The sequence below is a fragment of the Thamnophis sirtalis genome, unplaced genomic scaffold (genome assembly GCF_051295495.1).
Source record: "Thamnophis sirtalis isolate CommonGarterSnake01/CBP01778 unplaced genomic scaffold, rThaSir2_p1.2 scaffold_6, whole genome shotgun sequence".
Classification (NCBI taxonomy): Eukaryota; Metazoa; Chordata; class Lepidosauria; order Squamata; family Natricidae; genus Thamnophis; species Thamnophis sirtalis.
The window spans coordinates 43976537-44000607 of NW_028261386.1; the positions used below are offsets into that span (position 1 = coordinate 43976537).

General features: G+C 37.4%; 1 protein-coding gene across 3 annotated transcripts; it reads left to right on the forward strand.

The window, feature by feature from the left end:
* Positions 1 to 841: 841 nt before the first annotated feature.
* On the forward strand, positions 842 to 15403 carry UTP25 (UTP25 small subunit processome component). 3 transcript variants are annotated; one of them, XM_087717733.1, is made up of 13 exons: positions 842 to 977; positions 3050 to 3089; positions 4026 to 4266; positions 5487 to 5687; positions 7152 to 7240; positions 7747 to 8160; positions 8440 to 8659; positions 9399 to 9601; positions 10382 to 10564; positions 12119 to 12231; positions 12955 to 13200; positions 15137 to 15284; positions 15324 to 15403. In XM_087717733.1, the coding sequence occupies exons 1-13, from the start codon at positions 868 to 870 to the stop codon at positions 15381 to 15383; spliced, it is 2268 nt and encodes a 755-aa protein (XP_087573859.1). In that variant the 5' UTR covers positions 842 to 867; the 3' UTR covers positions 15384 to 15403. The 3 variants fall into 3 exon arrangements, with proteins under 3 accessions (XP_087573859.1, XP_013911729.2, XP_087573860.1); XM_014056254.2 differs by having other exon boundaries at positions 15137 to 15403; XM_087717734.1 differs by lacking the exon at positions 12955 to 13200 and having other exon boundaries at positions 15137 to 15403.
* Positions 15404 to 24071: the final 8668 nt, after the last annotated feature.

Consider the following 24071-nt stretch of genomic DNA (forward strand, 5'->3'; position numbering starts at 1 on the left):
ATCAGCAAAATAATTCCCATTTATAAGCTTTAAGCCATGGGCAGCAAACAAATTGAAAAGAATAAAAATGACAGAAAACCAATATCTATCCTTGCCAAAGGAGACAGTACACTACCAGAAATATTGCAACAAATGGGAGGAGAAAGCAGACTTCCTCTCCTGCAGTTCAGCCTACAAATTAAACTCCAAAATGATGCTGGGTCTCTGAAAGAACATTCCGGAATGTGGGTGGGGCTTAGAGAACATATCAACCATGTTTCAGCCATAATGTCATATAAAATAGCACATAATACCATACATAACATATAAGATAGCACTCACTATTCCAAAAGTGCATTAGCTTCTAGATAGCTTCTTGCAAAAGCTCATTCCTCACAAACACCTATCAATAATTAATATATTCTGCCCACACAGAACATCTATAGCTTCCTAATAAGATAGCCAGCATTCCCTGAAATATTCAACGTTTTAGCCTCAGAGCTCTGTTGGGTCGGACCAGAGACCCACTTACAACACAACCCTATGCATGCTTTTCTATATGTGTGCATATGCCATTCATATTACAGGTTATTAAAAGGGTTTAATAAAAGACAGCATTTTGAAAAGAAAACCCAATTCTTATTGGAGAAAGACCCAAATGAAACTTCGCCCACTATCGTGGTCGTGGGTGGACAGACGGTGTTTTTCAACGTTAATGACTTTAAAAACGCGTGGACTTCAACTCCCAGAATTCCCCAGCAAGCATGAGTTCTACGGCAGCCAAATTTCGGGAGGAGTCTGTCGCAAGAGGACGTGACTGCGTGGTTAGGGCCGTAAAAGGCTGGAGAAAGGGAACCACGTGGGAGCCGGAGTAGGAAGTTTGCAGAGATGGGGAAGAGGAAAGCTCGCCAGCAGCGCCAGCAACTGATCAGCCACTTAAGCAAAAAGCAAAAGAAGCACCTCAAGGATTTTGGGGAGGAGCACCCTTTTTATGATCGGTAAGCCGGGTTCTAAAATTGCCTCTGAGCCGAGAGCTGACGACGCCCATTGCATCCTTTCCCAGAGTCTTTATTTGTTCCCATTGACATACATTCCCTTTCTCCGTTCTGCCAAAGAAGCAGAAAGGGCTTGCGTGAGTTTCTTCCGAGTAGCAAGGCGTTAAGTATCTGTCTGGACCAGAACACCTTTGCTTCCCTGTTTTATTGTCGGTCTTCATTGCTTCTTTCTTTCTTGTATCTATATATTCCTGTGGCTCATTGTCAGCGAAGTTTCTGCTAGTTGTGAATCCATGAGTGGCTTAGTTCAGGTAGGCATAAAATGCCTGCATATTGCATAGGCTAAGCAAAACATAATTACACTTTATAACCCCAAAGAGCCTTAGGCTTTATTTAATGTATTTGTTTACAAAACAATAAAAGGTATCCCTGAATGATACTTGCAAGTATACTCTAAATAAAGTTTGTGATATTTATAGCGGGGGGAGGGATTGAGAATAGTGCTTTTTGAAATGAAGGCCAAGATATCCTTAATTTCATAGACCGGTCACTCACCCATCCCACTCTGGTAATGAGGAGGTGCACTCCCCCTTCTCTGCCCCAAAACCAACCGCATTGGAAGCTGAATCTTATCTCTTTATCACCAGACTGCAGCAGGCTACTAAGAAACCATAAAACCCTGACCCTATAAACCTGGTTTCTCAGGGTTTCAGTTTGTCCTCTTGAGAGTAGTTGAGAAGGTTGGAAAATAGTGGTTCATCTTTGCAGAAGTAGAGTGAACTAAGGAGAGAGACTGTTGAAAGTGTGTGATCCAAGCATTGGTTCTTTGTTATAGGGCATTCATTCCACTATCATTTTGTTCAGGCATTTTGTGCATTTCTAATTATTAGCATTAGAAGCATTATGTTTATCTTAATCCCAAGAGTTGTTGCCAGGAAATTAAACGTATAAAGACATTGATGAAATAACCATTGAGGTGCAATGTCCAGGAACTGGGTTGTTTTAAGTATTGTACACTGCCCAGTGTCACATTTATATTCTATACAAATATGATAAATTGGGTGGGAAGGGAAGGGGCAGCAAATGTTCTGGTCACTTGGGAATCAGCAAGTTGCTGACCCCGACCATGTCTTCATGAGGCTCCTTTTGTCAATTGTCTGCTTGAGAAGTTTTGTGTCACTTTCATACCAGAACACCTGAAGCCAATTTCAGATTGATTCAGCAACGGCTAGAGATGAGCTGGAGGTAATATTGTGATAATATGCATTTTTCAAATAGTAGGTCATCTTTGTTCCATAGCAAGCAACATGTGTGAATGAACCATATAGTACAGAAGTGTCAAACTCAATTTCATTGAGGACCGCATCAAGGTTGTGTTTGATCTCGGGAGGGGGGCATGGCCAGGGTGGGTGTGGCCAGCTCAACGTCACTCATATTGGGATGCCTGTGGTGGCCCAAGCATTCTACCAGCAAAAATGGGCTCCTGAGATCCTTTTTTGGCCGCAGTGGCCTCCTGCAACTCTCTGCCAGCAAAAACGGAGCTCAGGAGGGCCCTCCATAGCTCTATTTTTGTTGGCAGAAGCACTGTAGGCCCATCCTTCACTGTTTCCAGTGCAACCCCATGGGCCAGATCTAAGTACCCCGTGGGCTGGACCTTGCCCCTGGGCCTTGAGTTTGAAACCCCTGATATAGTGGAATTCCATAAGTGGACCTCATTTATCACAGAATTCCATAAGTGGAATTCCATAAGTGGACATCACAGCAAATAGAAAAGATCTCTCATATTTTGAAGGCCATTGTTGTTCAGTCGGAAGATGAAAATATATAATACAGCATTATCCTTTTCAATGTTATTAATTCCTTAATTTGCTAAAATATGCATTCTTTTTGTTATTTCAGTGTCAGCATTCCAAATATCATCCAGAATTAAATCAGAGTCCAAGGCAGAGCTTTCATCAAAGTTCGGGATGATATTTGGAACGCTGACATTCAGTTATTATGAAATAATATATATGACCTATAATATTTTTAGGTTTATCAGCAAAATGGAAGTAATTTAGATTATTTCTTTTCAGGGTTTCTGGGAAAGAAAAACCAACTCAGATTTATGAACTGGTAGGAATATTGCTATTTTTATCATATTTCCCTGTTTTATTTTATTACTAATGAATAAAATTAATAAGAAACGTATAATGCAAACTATTTGGCTAATTCTGTAAAACAGATTGGTAATTAATGAAGTAAAAGGTTCCTAGTGCTTTCTTTGCTTTTGTTTCCTTCATGCCAGATGGCAAAATCTTTTTTTTTTTTTTTTTGCATTGTAAATTGCAAATTTTTGTATAGTTTTGTATTTTTATTATACTAATAAATGCAGCAAATTTCAAAAGGCATTTACACTCCCCACTCAGCAAAGTTTGCTATAATCAGGGTTATACATCCTGGTGTTCCAAGATCACATGTGTCTAAACACTTTTAAGTTTATATTTTTTATCATTTTAAATTTTAACAATTTTTAAAAATTGTATTTTTAATGTCAGAGAAAATAACTTTTACTAAATGGAGAAAACTGTTCTTTGTGGCAGCAGAAAAGAGATACTGAATTATTAACGATAGAGCTTGTCTATGACCATTTAAAAATAATAGTTACAAATAAATTTGCCTATTTTTGTCTTAAGTGCCTTCTTGGAGAACAGCTCTATTATTCTCATGTTGTCTGGGAATTCCAGGAATAAGCAATAGATCTGAAGGCACCTGCTTTGGGAAGGTTGATCTTATGCATGGTGGTCTAAGCTCAGTATTATCATAGTAAATGAAGAAGAATTTTGATTTGACCTACAAATTCTCTGTACTAGAGAATGTTTTGAAATTGCTTAGCAGAGGCCAGACATGGGTTCCCAGCATCTTTCATAATTGGCCATTGGCAGGTATTGCTGCTGAAAGCTGAATTTCATCAACATCTGGAACACTACAGGTTATTCCTCTCACAGGCTATTAATCTTGTGACTGGCATAGAAAGTCTTGCATGGAATGTTTTTCCATTTCCATTATAAGAATGAAAATTCTGAGCAGTCCAGCTCAGAAAATGATGCGGAGAGTGATTCAGAACAAATCCCGGTGTATCACAAACTACTGGCCACGTTAAAAACATCTGTCTGTTCAGACAATGAGGATGAAGAGGATGAATCAGAAGATAGTTCACAAGAAGATACAGAACTGGACAGTGATGAGCTCGGGGATGAAAAAGAAATGGAGAATGACGACAACGAAATAAAAATGCCTCATGAAGAATCAGGTAATCTTGCTTGCCTTGTTTTATTATACTGTATATGGTGGTTTCTAAGGGTTGCACAAGAACGCTTTCTATTTTAAAATATTTATTTCTGTAAAGGGATTAACTACCCCAGAGGGGGCAGATCAATTGTTCTAAGAGAAAAATGAAATATTGCAAGAAACAGGAAAGTTCTGGGTTTGCTTGCAGCTAATTATGTGAAAATCCATGGGAACTATCAAGTATCTAGATTTCTATTATTTTTTTCCAAATAAATCAACTTTATGAAATCTGACAAATGGCATTTTCCTTCATTTCACTAATGGGAGGCACTTATTTCCAAGAAATTTCAAAAGGTAGGCAAGAATCAGCTTCTTCCTATCAATGCTCCAATTAAAGGATTGAAAATTGAAATTAGTATTTTAGGACAAGGATTGCAATAATAGTGTATATTTATACTTAAATTGCACTATTTTCAATAAGCTTTGTTTTTTGAAATTTGTTCTTATCACCAAAATAGCTTGAAAGGGAGAAATGAGTACATTATTTAGGGGATAGAGGTAATAATAGAACTACGAGATCTGTGGTACAAAAATATGGATAACTGTTAGTTGATAAAAAGAGGTTCTTAGTATTTGTTACTCCTGTCTAATAATTACTAGATAGCCCTATATAATAATAATAAAACAGATTCAATCCCTGTTTAGTTCTAGTTTTTAGAGCTTTAGAATTCATTAGATGGCAGCTAAGGTATACAGAAAACGTTAACTCTTTCATTCCATGCAGTGATTAGTTAGACTTTTGCATCCCAAAAGTCTGGTACCCAAAGGTGCTTTTTCAAAGGCAACTGGACTTCCTTTGTTTTTCCTATTGCCTTTTGAAAAAGCAGCTTTAACAGTCATGACTTGGTTGATTGAGAATCTCCATACACCGGTCTTGATAACCTTAGTTAATTTGAAGGTGATACGTATAGCCCGGTTCGTTGTGTGGGACTACAGTTCTTATCTTCCAGAGCCTATAAGGGAAATAATTACAATGCTTGGAATACTGGGAGATGTAATTCAACTCATCTTTCATCTCTCCTTTGATGAACACTGATCTAAAGGGAAGAAGGCAAAAAACAAGGAGGGAGGGTTCCTTCTAAAAGGAACATCAAGTTGCTGATCTCAAACCAATCATGGACATTTGGCTCTTGAACAAATGCAACCTGTTTCTCTTTTTCTTTTTGTTTGTTCTAAATAAAGAAACATCCCTAGTGGAAAATAGTGAAGAGGAGCCTACAGGTTCGGATGCTCTTCAGGATTTACAATGTGAAGCTGCTGAAGAGTGTACAGATGTCCAACTTGAACTTGAGTTTAATCTAGAAACCAATGTTATAGATGAAGAATGTGCTGATGTCACTACAGATCTCAAAGAAAGATCACCTTCTGCAAAAGTAACAGATGGTAACATCATAGTTGTCTTTGATTTTCTTTAAAAAAATACAAATTGAAGGAAGACCATTTGTAAATTAACTTGTGTACTTCTTAAACCAGGATTCTGCAATTTATTGAATTTATTGAATTGAATTGAATTTATTGCACTTATATGCTGCCCTTTTCCCCGGAGGGGACCTTACAATTTATGAATTGGAGCTTAAACATTTACTGAGTGGTCTGATCTTTGAGACTTAAACTTGTTATTTGGAGCTGGACAGTCTCTTAGCAATCTGTTCATTTACCTTGGGGTAGTGTTTTTTGTCAGTTTGTCTCCTCATTTCTATTTTAATACAATTCCCCTTTTGGGAGAGGCTGCAGCAACACCTGTCAAAGTTGTATTATCTTCTAGCAGTGAGTCCACCTCTTCTTTCTTTTACTATTGATATAGTCAATAACTCTTTTTGTTGCTTTTAGTTCCACTTGAGAGCCTAAATTCCCTTTGTATGTTAACCTTTCCAATATTCTCTCTTTTATTAGCTATTTACTGAGACACTGTTAAGCACAAGCAACTCATGGATAGGCCCAAACAAGGATTTTATTGTTGATCTATATTACAAGAATCTTGCCAGACTTTCTGCCTACCCTTGAGAAATGGCAGTTATAAATCTGACGGTTTTTTTCTCAGACCTTTCCTTCTCTGAAGGAAGCTGTTAAGTTGGAATGTATCTTTATCCAGCTTGGTGGGTCCCCTCCCTTCAGTTGGTGGTTCTACCCACAATCACCTACTTGATCATTATTCCCATCTTCTGTTTTTTTTTTACATATCCCTTTTAACGCTCAGTTGAAAATCTCATATATACAGTTTGCTAAACTGCTATTTATCCGTTTTGTTTTCCTCTTTGGAATGGTGTAAAATTCTTCAGTATCTTATTTTGAGAAATTCCCAACTTTCTTGTGTTAACCTTTAATTTGAGGATTTCTGTTCAAGGGATCTCACCCAATACTTCTTCAAGCTCAGGGATTGCTCCCTGTTTATAAACAGTAGTTCGCCCTGCCAATTGTGTGTGGTGTTTGTGTGTCTTACCACACACTCGCACTAATGGGGTTATCAAGTTAGATAATGCAGTGTTTTTCAACCACTGTGCCGCGGCACACTAGTGTGCCGTGACATAGTGTAAGGTGTGCCGTGGGAAAAACACTTTATATATAGTCAATATAGGCACAGAGTTAAATTTTTTTAACATTTTCTAATGGTGGTGTGCCTTGTGATTTTTTTCATGAAAAAAGTGTGCCCTTGCACAAAAAAGGTTGAAAAACACTGATGAAACCCTGAGCTATATACTGTATTTTCTGTTTGATAGTTTGGAATAGTTGATAGAATCCTCTAATCATCTTTTTCACTTGTGACTTTCCTTTGAGTGCGTACAAACTACATCCTAATTTCAGTTTCTGAAACAGTCAGTCAGAAACATATTTTATTTCTTGACACAGATCCATTTAAATGCCACATGGATAAAGAGCTGGAAGAAGAAGAAATAGATAAAAGTGCTGCGTGTACAAAATTGACCAGCCAAGTTGAGGTAATGTATCCTTGAGCCTTCTCAAAATCAGGTGATCTTGTTATTTGAGTGGCTGCTAAAGCTGGTTCCAGAAAAATAGATGGGACAGGATGGAGGGAAGAATGTATTAAATACAACTGATATGATTAATGTCCTTATTATTTGTGAATGTCCCTGTTCTTCCACATGGTTATAATGTGGCATCTTATTTTGAATATTTTTTGCAGCTGTGGGGCTCAGAGTGTGTGCTCTTATTTTTTGAGGCATGCAGGAGATTGCAAGGAGATGAATGGGTTCAGGAGTGTCTTACAGGGACGGGGTCAAAAACAACACCCTTTTTACATATGTTGTGGGGCTTTGGATGCTTGGTTGTAGATGCTATGCTGACACCCTTGATGTCTTGGACCAGTCCCTGTGGATACCCTGAATAGGGTGCTTTTGTATATACAGTTTAGTGTTTCATCATTCAGGAGAGGCTAAGCTGAAGTTCTGTTGCCTTATTTTTTCTTCTTCTTTTTTTCTGTTAGTGGCCAGTACTGGGTCAATTAGTTTTTTCTTCCAAGTTGGAGAAATTTGGAGTGATTAATCCAAGTAAAGAAGTTGATCTGGAACATCTTCATCTTTGCAAGCCATTAAAGTCAACTTGGCCAAAAGTGAACAGGCAACTGCTATCTGCTCAGACAAAATCAAAAGACAGACTATTTAGCCCACTGCAGCAAGAACTTTTCTGCATTATGAATTCATACAAGGATTTGTTTTACCCAGGAAGGACTACTTTAAAAAATGGGGAAGAATTGCGGCATGTCTATTGCCTCCATGCCTTGAATCACGTCTTGAAGGCTAATACACAGGTGCTTGGCAACAATGCCAAGCGACGGGACCAAGAAGCTGGAATGGATGAGGAGGATGCTTTCAGGGATCAAGGTCTCACTAGACCAAAGGTGAAAAAAAAACCTTAATATATGTTCATTGCCTGGAAACCATACCTTTATCAATATCTTAAAATGAGAGTCTCCATTGCAGATAGCTGAAAGTACAGACAACTAAATAGACTTGCAGTGTCCTTGCAGATCACACTAAATAAGAATATAGCACTTTTCAAAAATGAAAGTGATAGATAAGAATTTATACAGTTTCCCCTAACTGCCCCCACTCCCAAAGTTAAGAAAACGTCATGCATTTAAATAATAGAATAATTGAATTTGCATTTTCCTGACAAGGTGTTGATGGTGGTCCCCTTCCGAGAATCTGCTTTACGTGTAGTCCATATTTTAATTGCCCTCCTTGAATCGGCAAGTCAAAAGAAAATTGATGTAAGTAATAAAAAACGGTTTAAAGGGGAATTTGGTTCAGACCCAAAAGAAAAGCCGCCAAATCTGAAAAGGCCTGAAGATTATGAAGCCACCTTTGCTGGAAACATTGATGACCATTTCAGGATAGGTAACGTGTAATATTTTTATATCTTTTGATACTGCTGTGATTGCAATGTATAGTTTACTCTGCTGGTACAGATTGCTTCTACTTTGTATTCTGTTTGTTGGGTACAGTAATAGAAGTTACAGTTAAAATGAAATCTGGGTAAAATGTTAATAAATAATAAATAAGCCAGGATTCATAGGTAATTTTGAACAAGATTTTAGAAATCTGGTCTCTGATCTCAGGTTCAAATAACTGAGTTAATCTACTCTCACAGTAGGAATGACTGGCATGCACCAGCTTCTTTTATTATGGTTTAAGATAATGTTTGACTACACCCAGTTTTTGTTTTTTTTCTTTTGTTGGATTTTTCTGAGGGAGTAATCTTTGTGAATCCAGTTTTGTGTTGTTCTTTTAACATTTTGCCTTAAAGATGTCTCATCCATTGTAAAATTCCTAATGGGGCATTAATTGGATAAATCAGTAGCTTCTTGAGGGCTGGATTCACAACCTGCTACCCTCCGGATATTTTACACACTTTCCACAGTTCGTTAGGCCATTCTGACCAGAGTAGATGGGAATTGTTCCAGAATGTTCCGAGGGCCTCAGATTGCCTGTTCCTATACTAGCTTCTTGGAGTCCCTTTTGCCCATCACAAAATACAGAAATTTCCCTTGGCTCTTATGTGATATTGTAAACAAGAATCTTATGGTTAAATATATAATCAGAGACTGGCTGATATGTATGTATTGCATCTGCACAGGTGTTGCGGTTCTTCAGAAGAGCATTCGGTTATATGCCCCATTTTACTCCTCGGACATTATCATTGCATCTCCCCTTGGCTTGAGAACTGTGATAGGAGCTGAAGGGGAGAACAAGCGAGACTATGATTTCCTCTCCTCAATAGAAATTCTTATAATTGATGAAGCTGACATTTACCTGATGCAAAACTGGGAACATGTTTTGGTAATTCCTTTTTACTTTTTTAAAACCATAATATGCTGTGTAACTATAACAACCGGATGTGAAATGCTTCACATGGAGGCTAGATTTTATATCTTTAACTGTTTTTCATTTGAACAAAATGTTCCTTAATGTTTTTTCTGAAAAGGTATATATTCTTAATGATGAGCATTGCTGAACATTTCTGTGCTAGAAATTTATGGGGAGTGCTTTCATGGGGGACTGAAAGGAGGTCTGCACAATACAATTGAAAATTATAGGAAACATAGAAAAAATGGAAAAAGCTTTTTACTCTATTTATTCTAGTTTTTTTTTTGTTGATTGGTTGAAAATCAATAGCACCAGCTAAAATATTTTTGTTATGCTTTCCAAAAAACTGCATTACCATAAATCATGTTTCTGAAGGCTAGTGTTTCTAGCTATCTGCAGAATTATGGAAGTTGAAATCCACATGTCTTAAAAATTGCCAAGGTTGACAAACACTACTGTGGACATAGACACTAGCATAGTTTGTAGAAATAGATGTCTTTAATCTTGTAGATGCTGTCTTCAGTGTTGATTGAAGTCTGAGAAAACAATTAAAACTTTCTGCAGTAATAGGTGAAATCTAAACCATCAAAGCAATTGTTGTGCTTATCTATTTAATGTGCCAAATAACTATTCATGTTGTTTTTCTCTTTCATGCAATATATAGACTTTGGGAGAGGTTTTGTTTTCCTTTTTCTGTACACTGAAATATAATGATACGTTCTTACTATGTTTTAACCATTATTCTGCTTGCAGCACTTGATTAACCACATAAATCTATTACCTTTGGAATCGCATGGGGTGGATTTTTCACGAGTACGAATGTTCAGTCTGAATAACTTGTCCAAGTATTATCGACAGACCCTTCTCTTCAGTGCTCTCCATCATCCTCAGATAAGTTCTATCTTCAATAAGCATTGCTTCAATTACAGAGGGCAGGTTAGTTCATTGAGACAACAGTAGCCATTGGAGTGTTTGGAAGAGTGTATGTTGGGCTCTCATAACCATTAATTATTTTAAAAGTGGAAGTAGTAATAAGAAATGTTCAGATCAGTATAAAACTTTCTGAAACTTTGTTTGGTGTAGTGAATAAAAGGCACCAGGCTAGAAAAGGATGTCTATGAATTCTCGTCCCACCATAGGGACAAAGCCAGTTGGCTGATCTTGTCCCAGTTACACACACTCAACCTAGGGAAAAAAACAATGGCAAATCACTTCTGAAAACTTGCCAAGAAAACTGCAGAGATGTGTGTGCATTGTATTCATATGGTTAAATGTTCCCAAATAATATGAACTGTCTTGTCAATTGCTACTTTTATCTTGTGTTGTTAAACTGATCTGAATTTTGTGATATTTATGATATACTATCTATAAAAGATAGGTTGTACGTAGATTTTATGTATCCTCTCTTAGCACAAATATCCTGGTTCAACATCCCAACTTTCTTGTATAAAACAAATCTTTGTGTAAAATAAGGATCACAAGTAGTGCCCTTGAGATCAAATAATTATTCTACAAGGACAATTGTATTTATACTTTTCCACCTAACTTTGGCAAATGGAGAGAACAAAAGTATCTGTGAAGAGAAAAGCAGTTCATGAGACATGGCTGCAGCTCGCTGTGGGAGACCGGGAAGAGCCCTGCTATTGAATTTTTCTATCCCATTATTGGTAACTCATATACATTCAGTCAGATCACACACAGGAATGTGTTAGCCCACTTTCTTCGTTACTCCCTACGTCTGATATTCAACACATGCCACTATGCTGATTGATGATATACAGTAGATCATTTCTTCCTGATTTATCAGAACTCTCTTAACACCAACTAAATTGATTGCTGTCACCACACATGAGAACAATAAATTCCACTTACGTGTTGCGCAATATAATTTATTTGTTTTGGCATCTTCTCGCAGTGGAAAAATAGCTGCTAAATAGGGATGTAAAAAACATTAACTACTATAATATTTCAAGTAGTTTAGTACTACAAGCAAAATAGAAAAGTTTGCAAAGAAAATCTCTTTCCTCTTATCTTAGGAGGGGGAAGTAATGAAATCTGAAGCCATGCCTACTATTAAGGAGTATGTAAAGCAGTATTTCCTTGACATCAGTTCTCTATAGTCCCCACCTAGTAGATAATTATTGATCTGTTTTTTGAATGCTATACTTCACCATTATAAATTCTGCTTGAAAAGGTTGTAAAGAGATTTGACAAATTCTCAGAGAATTATAAATATAATTATATAATTATAATTAATATTCATGGCAGTTCATTAAATACTCCCATGTTCATAAGCAGTAGTAAATCTTAATACCAGATAATTGGCTCTCACCCTTACCATGTCTTGCTGGCTTGCTTCTAAGAGTCTAACAAGTCATTGATAGATGCCAGTTTCTATCAAACCATTTCTTATTTTCTTGACCAAGTATTTGGGTGTAACACCCCACTCTAATGTTACTTTTATCTCACAGTTTCAATTGTGTCTTGCAGGTAGCTGTAAGGACTGTACCATTGACAGGGTCAATTAGTCATGTTGTAGTACAACTTCCTCATGTTTTTCGGAAGCTAGAAGCTGACAGCTCTGTTACTGTAATAGACGCGAGGTATGTACTTCTTTAATGCTCTGAGCAGTGGATACCAGCTACACATTTGCTGGAGTGTCTTCTGCAAGAAAATATTGTTGCTTTAAAATATAATTGTTATGTTGTATAATATAAAGGTCTGGATTGCTTGCAGTGAATGCTGCTGGGCTACATAATAATAAATTGTCCTGTGCAGGAAGAACAATTTCTAACACAAAAAATAGGCCATTCACATATTGAAGAGTGAGGGTGTTGGCAGGTTGGGGTAGGAAGAGTTTTTAATTTTGCAGCAGTAAAAAAAAAAAAAAAATCTAAAAAATTCTAAAGCGGGATCCCTTTGCTTTCAGTAACTTACGAGAATGGAGCTTGCACAGTGGACAATGAATGCCAACTGATGGAATTTGGGGAATGGGATGAAACCTGAACAGAATTCCCCCATATCAGAGCATTTTGTTTCTGCTTAGTTAGCTCTTGAAGTTTAAATTTCCTGATCCTGGCTGACAAAATATATGGCACTGCATTTGAGGAAAAGTGAGAGGCCTGATGTATAACAATAGGTGGAAATTTAAATATTTGTCATTTGTTCCATATTTGTTCTGCTTTTTCTCCAGTCTGATGTTCTCCAGTTAAATTGAGATTTGCTTTGGTAACTTTAGTTGAGAATTCTGAAAATTACACATGAATTAGCATTTGGGAAGTTAAATTTTGAAACCAAACGGCTTATCATTTGTATTTCTTGATCAGGTTTAACTTTTTCATTGACAAAGTGTTACCTGAGTACCGGGATGCAATCATGACCCACACACTCATCTATGTTCCATCCTATTTTGATTATGTGCGGCTCCGGAATTATTTCAAGAAGGAAGAACTCAATTTTGCGCACATTTGTGAATACTCCAGTAAATCAGGCATTTGTAGGGCAAGACATTTATTCCTAAGTGGAGAAAAACAATTTCTAATTATCACAGAGCGATTCCATTTTTATAAAAGGTGAGTTGCAATGACATAGTGTCCATTCTTTCAGAAAAAAGAGGAAAGTAGAAAATTGTAGCTACACTTACTTTAAATTAATTGTCACATTATTTCTCGCTATCTTATTTATATGGCATTTTATAAAGAACAGACAACTTCCCAAAGGCTCTACAGTCAGTTTCCATTCTTAATGTATTAAAAGCTAATATTTCTTAGATATAAATCTTCCTTTTTTTTCTTTTCAGTGCTAAATAAAATATAGCCTAGAAATTATTGCCCAATGATAAAAATACACTGTGTGATTCATTTTTATGTCTTGAACCAACATTGTAAATTAGATGAATGTCAGCTTCCTGAGGATGTTTGTGAATAATAAAGATGATAAGTGATTATTCTGTGATTATAGTATTGGTGTGACATACTACGTATTTGTCACTTTCTGAACCAGTCTGCTGAAAATGACAGAGCACGTGGACAGCATGACTGAAACTAATTAAATCCTGGGGATTTCTCAGTCCTAAATTCTCTAGTAGCAAACATACAAGATGATAAGTTGAGAATTGTTTTTCCTAAATGAAATCTTACTGTTTGATCACAGAGCATAGCAAGTTTTAGTTTATTTATTTGTTTAATATATTTCTATGATCACCCATCTCATACACGTGTTTCTAGGCAGCTAATAAAATAAAAACATAACCAATAATTAAAAAATAAATAATATAACCCATAAAATAACAGCTGAGAATAATCAAACACTGCAAAATCAGTATAACCAGACAGCAGGCTCATCCACACTATTAGAACCCCAGATTTGATAGTAAAAGTTTTTAATGCTTTGTGACCAATGGGGAGAGGGAGGTATTCTAAAACGTGGGCTCTAGAGCAGAAAAGTACCTCCTCCTATGTCCTGCTAGATGGCACACTCTTATGGATGGGATCCAGAGATTACTCTCTTGCTGGATCTCAGAAGATAGGTAATTGAGGAAATGTTGAGGATGCTATGCATATCAGTAGATTTGGATGGAAGAGAAGAAACAGATGTTGATATAAGCCCATGTTACTCACAGTATATAGACCTCAGTTCTGGCATGGAATAAATTACATGGCAAAGATGAGGACCAGTGGCGGGTTGCAGGCAGTACGCCCAGGTATGGGCGTACCGGTGCCTGCCTTGGGCACCGGTGCCTGCCTTGGGCACCGGTACCGTCTAGTATGGTGTTCCGGAAGGCCCACCCGTCTGCCCATGCTCCTTACCTATATTTGAGCTCTTCGGCGCTTCCACACACGGAGCGCATGGTGCCTGCGTGATGCTGCGCCGAGCATCTGGAGGCTCATGGAGGCATCGCGTGCTGCACACGTTCATGTGGGGCATGCCAGGCCATAACCCACCACTGATGAGGACCATATGACCCCAAAACCTGTTGGGGTAACAATAGCTGTCAGAACTATAGAAAACGGTAGCTTCGTGTCTGCAGAAAGCAGTGGCAAATTTGACTATTTTGAATGTGTTTGCGGAAGCTAATAGCAAAGTGGTAAAGTGAAGCCTAGTGGAGACTTACTGTAGTTATTTAGCTTTTATTTGAAAAAAAGATGAAGAAATATGTAGCCAAAAATTGACAATGTTTTAGTCTATTTTGGCAGCAGGATTCATCTGGAGAAGAAGACGAGTTACACAGTCTTCAGGGGTCAGGCTGTTCAATCCTGCCAATATTTAGAGTGTAGTTCTATTTTTCAGTGTTGTAGCTTTAACTTTCTTAATGCTAAAATGGATTGTAACAAAACGTTAGCTAGGAATGAGGAGGGAAGGGAGAGTTTGTGTTTATTGAAATTGCTGGCTCTGGCATTGTGACCTCTGATCTTTTTAATTTAAGATGCAGTTATTTTAAATTCTATAAAAAAGTCCTGCTTATATTTTTGAGCAATCATGTATTAATTATGTTGTTTTTTTATTCAGGTATTCCATTAGAGGCATCAGGAACCTTATTTTTTATGAACTGCCAACCTATCCACATTTCTATAGTGAGATCTGCAATATGGTAAAATTAGCAGGCATGGAGGGAGAAGCTACCTTGACTTGTACTGCATTTTACTCCAAATATGATGCCCAAAAGTTGGCTGCCGTGGTGGGTGTTGAGCGGGCAGCCCAAATGCTTCAGTCGTCCAAGAATGTGCACCTTTTTGTCACTGGAGGAACAGAATAAAACAAACAACCCAATTCAAATGGATTTCTAATCTATTTAATAATCAGGCTGCATTTGTTTAAAATAGCTGATGAAAGGGGAAATTATGAACAAGTTTCTTTTGTTTTTAAAGAACATATGGAAAAAATGTTATTAAAGTGTCAGTTTCTTCATGTAGAAATAATGCCAAATTCATAATACCATTTTTAGAATTTCAACTGTGTAGGATAATCAGGAAAGTTGAAAAAACATGGCTCTGTGGCCTTGCTTGGGGCATGTAGAAGAACATGCTGTCATGGGGCTAGTTAGTGCCCTTAAGGCCTCTTACCATATTTTAACCAATTTTAACATTCCTTACCTCTTTTAAATTTTATATACTATTTTTATGCTTTTAATATTTTATTGTTCACTGCCCAGGGTTCTTCTGCAAGGGAGATAAGTGATTCTTAAATATAAGGTTAAGAATTGCTAGTTTTAATGACTAGGATAGAATTTGTTCAAAAGAAACAGACCCATCAAAAGAGGAGGAATTATATTACATGCAAAGAATTACTACAGAGAAATATATGATGCCAACAATGAAAGCCTCCTTGAAAGTATGTGGATGAATATAACGGGAGGAGGAGAGGACCTTGCTATAGATGTATACTACAGGCCACACAACCAAGCAGAGGAAATAAATGAACTTTTTGTAAATCAGCTGCATCCAGGAAAAACCAGTATCATAATGGGGGGACTTTAACTACTCTGATATCAACTAGGAAACAAATTCTACAGTGGGAGATTGAAGAGGTTCCTGACACCTTGTTTTATTCACCTTTTGGATAATAGCAATAGCACTTAGACTTACATACCGTTTCACAGTGCTTTCCAGCCCTCCCTAAGTGGTTTCAGAGTCAGCATATTGTCCCCCAACAATCTGGGTCCTCTTTTATCGACCTCGGAGGGATAGAAGGCTGAGTCGACCTTGAGCCTGGTGAGATGTGATCTGCCAAATTGCAGGCAGCCAGCAGACGTAGCCTGAAGTACTGCATTCTAACCACTATGCCACACGGCTCTTAATAAAGTTGTCACCTATTCATGTCAGGAACCTGCCAGCACCTTCAGTATCCTGGGGTATAAACCAGTGGTGAAATTCAATTTTTTTACTACCGGTTCTGTGGACATGGCAGGGAAAGGATACTGCAAAATCTCCATTCTCTCCTCACTCTGGGACCAGCCAGAGGTGGTATTTGCCAGTTCTCCAAACTACTCAAAATTTCCACTACTGGTTCTCCAGAACCTGCTGAATTTCACCCATCCAGTCCAGGAGATTTGAAGTAATTCAGAGCAGCTAGGAATTCTCTAACCAACTCCTTACTTGTCTTAACCTGAATTCCTCTTCTCCCACAGTGCTATTTTTGACAGGTTGGACTATTTTTTTAAAATTAAATCTACAACTGCAAAAAAGGAAGTGAGCAAATCTGGTTCCTCCTGCTGGAGGTCACCACCTTGCCACATTCTCCCATTAGTGGACCAACCATTTCTTTGACTTCCTTTTTGCTCCTCAAGATTTTTTGTTGCTATTTTCTGGCATATTCCATATAAATCTTCCTATTTTTTCCTCTTAAACTTCTTGGTGTCAGCTCTCCTAAAATATAGAACAGTAGTCTTTATTCAATTACCCTTGCCTGCATTATGGTGAATCCTACTATGATAACGGTCATAGGAACTCAAAGTTCCTACACCTTCCATGCCTTTATTAGTAAGTATAAAATCCAGAATAGCTGACATCGGTGAGGGCAGATTTGCAATATTGTGGGGAGGTCTGGTCACAATGCAAAATAAGACCCTTGGGGGAGTATGCAGAGAAGAGCAACAGAGAATATAAGGTATCTGGAGACTAAAGTCAATGAAGAATGGCTAAAATATATATTTAGCTTAATGGACAGAAACTGACGGGTGACATGATAGCAACCTTCAAAAACCTGAAGGGCTGCCAGAGGGAGGAGGATGTTGATTTATTCTCCACAGCACTTCAGGTAGGACAAGAAGCAACAATGACACAATGAGAACTATTAAAATACACTGACTGAAGTTTTCAAGAAATGGTATGCTTTGGGCAGAGGGTTGGACTAGAAGACCTCATAGTTCCCTTTCAACCAGAGTTGGTGTGCTGCCAGTATAGAGTTTCCTTAATACTGCTGTGTTTTCCATAACTGCTTTCAAACCACTGGTAACCATCTGCGTTATCTTCCAAGGCTTTAAGCATCTGGCATTTCATCAACTCCTGCAGCCTTTTTTGTTGCAATAAACCAGAATGTATATGACAACTCCGATAAGCAAGGCTTTATATGTGCCATTTAAGGATTTATATTTGGTGGAGGTAATCCTAGGGCAGTGATGGCTAACCTTTACCAGACCAAGTGCCCAAAGCGTGCACGTGCATGAACCCCCAAAATGCAATGAGTGTGCGATCCCCTGAATGCACTCCACCCCCTGCGCATGCAAAGACCTGATAACCAGCTTGCCAGCAAAAGCTGCACGCACATGCACAGCAGAGTTGAACTGGGCTGACAGCTCGTGTGCCCACAGAGAGGGTGCTGCACACATGTTATAGGTTTGCCATCATGGCCCTAGGATTACATCCATTTGTTCAGTGGCCATTCAAAGTTATGGTGCTTAAAAGAATAGACTTGAAAAGTTGGTTGTTGCTACTCCCCTGTGGTCACATCATCAAATTCTGAGTGCCACTTGCAACCCATCCATGTACCCTAGTGCCTGTCCTCCTCCCATAGCTATCACCCACTGGCCTACTTGCCTGGGACTCCTGCCTCTTCCCATTTAATGATCTGCACCGTTCTAGAGTTATGACAGCAACCAGGACTGCTGGGACTGTTGCTGCTAACATGACATTCTGGTCCCAGCTGAGTTGTAACCCAAGTATTACCTGTGCAATTATTCCATATATTTGTACCATCATTTTATATTTTTTCCATTAAATCTTTGCTTTACTTTCTTTTTTCTTCCCATCCTTGATTTCTAAATAAATATCTTGTCCTTCCCATTCGATTGTGATCTCAAAATTTCTTTGCACTGCTTCTTTAAATATAAATCTTTTTCACTTTTTAAAAAATTTCTCTGGAAATCAGCATTGAGATAAACAAATTTTCATTTCATCTTTTGCTATTGCTTTCTTCTTAAGCTTGTCAGCAGATGGATATTTTGTCTTCTTATTGTTTTGCATTTTAGAATATTTTTATTTGATTCATGTGTCATAGCATCATAAATTTTACTCCAGATGCCTGGTTATCCAATCCAAATCATGACATTTATTCTTTATCTTTACTGCATAATCGCAAGAAATATTGCCGAGATTAAAAAAAAATCAGGAAATTATTTTCCTGTGAACTACAAGGGATGTTACCATATTGAAAGAAAGGCACAGGAGGGAGACCAACTTTCTTTAAAGTTATCAAATCTTAACTAACATTAATTCTAACAGTAACAGTAACTTAAGAGCAGGGAAGAGAGCTACTTAACTTGTCATTCAGATCTGAGTGAATACTACATGTCCCACTTGAGTTTTCTCTCTTATTATGTTCACCATGAAAAAAACAATCAAAATCCATAGACAATACATTTATAAGGTTACCTGAAGTAGATAAAATCCCTGCAAAGATTCTGGTTTCAGAAACTGTTCATTGAATGATGTTGGAGCCATATCAGTAGTATATATGTAGTAGTGACAGGAAGTGTTCTATAATGTTAGTTGCAATATAATGTGTTTGTGATTAATCACTTCTGGTAAGGAAAAAATGCCATATAGTAGAAATATAAATTTCAGCTGTTAAAACATCTCCATCCTATTGAATTATGGAATGTTTTGCAAAAACATGGAATTGAATGTTGAAATGCAGTATGAGCTATATGCATTGGAAGTACAAGACTTGTGGGGAAAAAATATGGTCAAATGTAATGTAGTGAATAGCCCAGGAGTGAGCCAGAAATAAACCAAAGGTTTATGAAGTAAGTCCCTTTGCTTGTTTAAGGTATTTATGGATAAATATATAGCATATGGGATTCTTGCAGTGACATTAGTGATATGTAGGCTGAGATATAAATGCGTCTGCATTTTGTATGCAGGTGATGCCATCTGTTGGCTGAGAAACTAAATGATCTCCAGGAAATGTTAGTATGATGCAATGAGGTATGTGGGTCTGAAAATGAATATATCAAAAGCCAGTAATTGTGTTTGGCAATAGAGATACAGTGAATTGACTGCAGGTCATATAAAAAATTAAAAAATTAGAACAAATGGATGAATTAATGTATATAATTTAGTAGAATGCTGATTAAAGATGAGAAAATAGCTAGAGGCATTTTAAGATGGTGCAATTGCTCAGAGAAAGAAGGGACAGTATGTGGTCTGTTATGAGAAGTACAAATGGCTAAATAAAAGAGTGTATTATTACCAACTTTGTTACACTGAAGTAAGAGTTGGGTATTTTCCCAAGAAATTAAGCAAGTTAGATGCAGCAGGGAGGAGTTACTTAAGAAATATGTGTGACAAATAGTGAGAATTAGGATTAAGACTGAATGGATGCTGAATATATATGCATGAAATACAAAAATGAGTACAATAGACAAGGAGTACACAGAATGAATGAGGATCAAATTGCAGAACAAATATATCCAGAAAGAGTAAATGGTCAAGAGGAAGAGAAGACCAAGTAAGTTGTGATCAAATGTAATTATTCCATCCTCAAAAAAGAGAGAAATGTGAAATTAAAAAACCAACTGGCAATAAATAAACTAATGTATGCATACCATACAGGTAGTCCACCATTTATTTAGCTACCATTTGAAGTTAACAATGATACTGAAAAAAATGACTTATGACTACTTACTACCCACAACAATCACAGCATTTCCACAGATACATGATCAAAATTCAGGCACTTGACAACCAGCATGTATTTCCAACAGGTGCAACATCCTGGGGTCATATGATCACCCTTTTGTGACCTTCCCAGTCTGGTTCCAACAAAGAAAAGGGGAAGATGGATTAGCTTAATCACATAATCCACTGAACAACTACAGTGACTCATTTAGCAACCATGGCAAAAAAGGTGATAAAATTGGGCACAATTCACTTAACAACCATAAAATTCTTGTCCCTCAATCATAAATCGAGGACTACCTGTAATTTCTGAATATCAGATTGCAATGATGTATTGGCTGTCAACCCTGAAGCTGACCTGACTGGAGTCATCTTGGAGCTTCCGGGTTGCCGCACTGGAGCTGAGGGATAGGGAGGGAGAGAGATTAGAGAGAGCTGAGGTTTTGTAGCCAAAATAAAATACTTGGGAACCAAAGACATTCTCATACCTGGCTCGTAAAAGGAAGAGGGAGGTCACCAGGCAACCAGATAGCATCTTGATTGGTCTTTGTGACTAATTGTTTGGGGTTGAAGGAAAACATTCTCTCTTAATTAGGTGAAAAACACAGGAACCTCCAGAGTCGGTTTTTACCAGATCTGTGCCAATATGATATCGCCAATAAAGCTACTCAGAGGAAAAGAGGAATTCATCTGCCTCGGAGTTTTGCTTGCTATGGATCTATTACTTGGAACCACAGGTGGTATTCAGCAGGTTTTGACCAGTTCTGAAGAACCAGTAGCGGAAATTTTAAGTGGTTCGGAGAACCAGCAAATATCACCTCTGACTGGCCCCACCCTCATCTATTCTCTGCCTCCTGAGTCCCAGCTGACGGGGAGGAAATGGGGATTTTGCAGTAACCTTCACCTGGAATGGGGAGAGAATGGAGATTTTACAGTATCCTTCCCCTGCCATGCCCACCAAGCCATGCCACACCCACCAAGCCATGCCCACAGAACCATTAGTAAATTTTTTTGAATCCCACCACTATTTGGAAACGCTAACATTGGCAGCATTTACATAATGACATTCTGCACTTATGTAATTAGCATCATCATGGTTTGCCCTGGAGGCTGCATGGTTATGCAAACATAAGGTTTGCAAAGTATGTTGTTTTTTCTTCTTGATTGTTCTTTGAAATGTTTGTTGAAATTAAGTAAGGAAAAACATTCTGTTTTTTTTCCTAACTCATCTTTAATTTATTTGGCTTACTATTTTCTTTTCTATGCTTTGCCTAATGTTATTGACTCCAAAAGGTAGAATCATGATGGGTAATATTGTAAGAATATTGCTTCCATTTTTAATAGCTATTAGCTGCCTGACATGATTTTAAGAGGAAAAAAGGTGGGATATAAATCTCATGACTAAATCAACCAATGTAATTAATAAAATAGACCATTATTCTTATGCTATCTGCAAACATTTATCAAGCATCTCTACACTCACCAGAGGAAGAACACGGATTTGCCACAAAATGGGCCAGTAGAGAAAATGCATAAAAACATTTCTTATCTTACAATCTTTAGGGCAATGAGTTGTCTGCCATCATCACTGACCAATCAGTCATTTTCCGTATCTGGTGGAAGAGTTCCAGAAATAAATCTGACCTATTTTGCTTTGAATCTGTTATGCTTCTCTGTTTTCCTGGGAGAGGCAGCAAATTCATCAAGAAGGTTTTGTCTCTGGTCCTTGCCAGCTGCTCAGTTGCTTGGCTGCCAAAAAAGGAAAGATTCCAGATGCTTTTGTTTGGCTTCAAAATGAATGGATCAATTAATCAAAGACAGGTTAACAGATGATGAAAAGCTAACCTTTTTTGTTTTGTTTTGTTTGGCTACAGTTTTTAGGGGAAGAAATGATCCTAAAAATAGCCAAACAGAGCTTGGTGACTGTGGATACTTTTCACATGTATGTATTTATTATGGTTGGTTGTACCTCCAGCCAGATGTTTAGACTGGATTTTGCATTTTCATCTGCCTAGTAATTCATTCCCAAGGACCTGCGATAGATAGATGTTGTTGTTTGATGATCTCGTCTTCCTTCTGCAGTTTTTAAAGGCATCTTGTCCATTAAGAGTCAATCTTTGTTCCCGGAAATTGTTGGGACAGTTTCCTTTCTGCTCAGGTGGGAAAAGCTTGTTTTTAACTAGATGCTGTTGGACTGCATCGACTATTATATCAGTTAGCAATCGGAAAGTAGTTGATGAGCAGGAATTATTATGTGTGGGTAATCTGCAGTTAGATTCACAGTCTAACTCTGGTGGAAATGTAATAATTCAAGTTTTAACCAAGGACGTAAGCATTATTAAGGAAGCCTCTAAGAATATAGGTAGTTTCAAGCAGGGTGGGTTATTTTTGTAAAATTAAGATGTTCGGATCTGATAAATTTAGCATCTTCAGATATCAAGAAAGTGCTTTAGTTATCACTCCAAAGGCTCCAATCACAATTGATATAACAACAAATTTCTTTTCCCATAAGTGTTCAACTTTGATCTGTGACTCCCAAGGTTTCAGGGGTCCCTAATCCCAAGGCTCCAACCCAGTACCAGGCTGTTGACCATTCAGAACTTGGCAAGAATGCACATGCAGCTCCATTTGGGCAAGCAAATGGAGGTACGTGTGTTTGCCTGCCACTCGCATGGAGTCATTCCCCCCTCCCCAATTCTGCAAAGCCGGAAAGGTTGGATAAAGCTGTAATACTCCATTAAAAAAAAAATTTCTCAATTCTGGAACACTTGGAATAACTGCATCAATTAATCAGACTGCCTTCTTTCCAATAACTCTCATATCAGGCATGTTATGAACAATAAGTCCCATAAGATCTTAACTTGCTCATTCTCCAAAACCTTCTCAACTTAATTGTACCAGTAGTTTTTATTACATTCAAATCCAAAATTCTGGCAAAGTTTCCAGTTTTGATAATTTGGCCATGACGCTGCTTATAGTCAATTTGTGAAGATTTACTGCAGCCATTAATCAAATGGTTAGTTATTTCATCTTTTTTCTACAAAAGCAACATTTGTTATTGTTTGTTACATGTTGAATTAATTGGCTTGTCTTTGAGAGCTACAATAAAGCAGGAGTGTCAAACTCACGGGCCGCAGGCCAGATGTGTCACTTGCTGGCCATGCCCACCTCTGGTTTAGTGAAGAGGAAAAAAGTCCTGGTACATCACATGACGATGATGTGATGACATGAGTTTGTCACCCCTGAAATAAAGCCTTGTTTCTTTCTTTAATACTCTTGATCATAACCAACTCCATGTGAGGTTTTTTTTTCAAACAAAGTTTTTTATTTTTTGTTACAAATTTTAATTTTTTTTATAAGCAAAGTGTTGTCCTGGTTCCTTCTCCCCCCTTTACATCTTCTATTATGCATAGTACATTTTACATCATATTTCCATTTTACATTTCAGTCATCTTATTTTTTTACTCCATATTCTCCTACTTAATTTTTACAATGTCATTGTTTGCCTCTCAAAATTAATCAAATTTAACATATCATTTCCATCTATTATTTTGTTTTACTATTAACAACATATATCCATATATATTAATTTTATGGAGTAAACATTTCATTTAATTAGTTATCTACAGGCAATAATTTTAATCTATAAACCTCACATTGCATTAAATATATACCATTGGCTATATTTACTAAATTTCATTCTGTTCTACTAGTAAATCCTTTTCTTTCTTTCCTCCTTCCAACCATTCGACTTAATCTCTCAGGAATGTCATTTCTCTTATATTCTCTTCACCCATTTGCCTAGTTTTTTCTTTTTCTTGATCTTA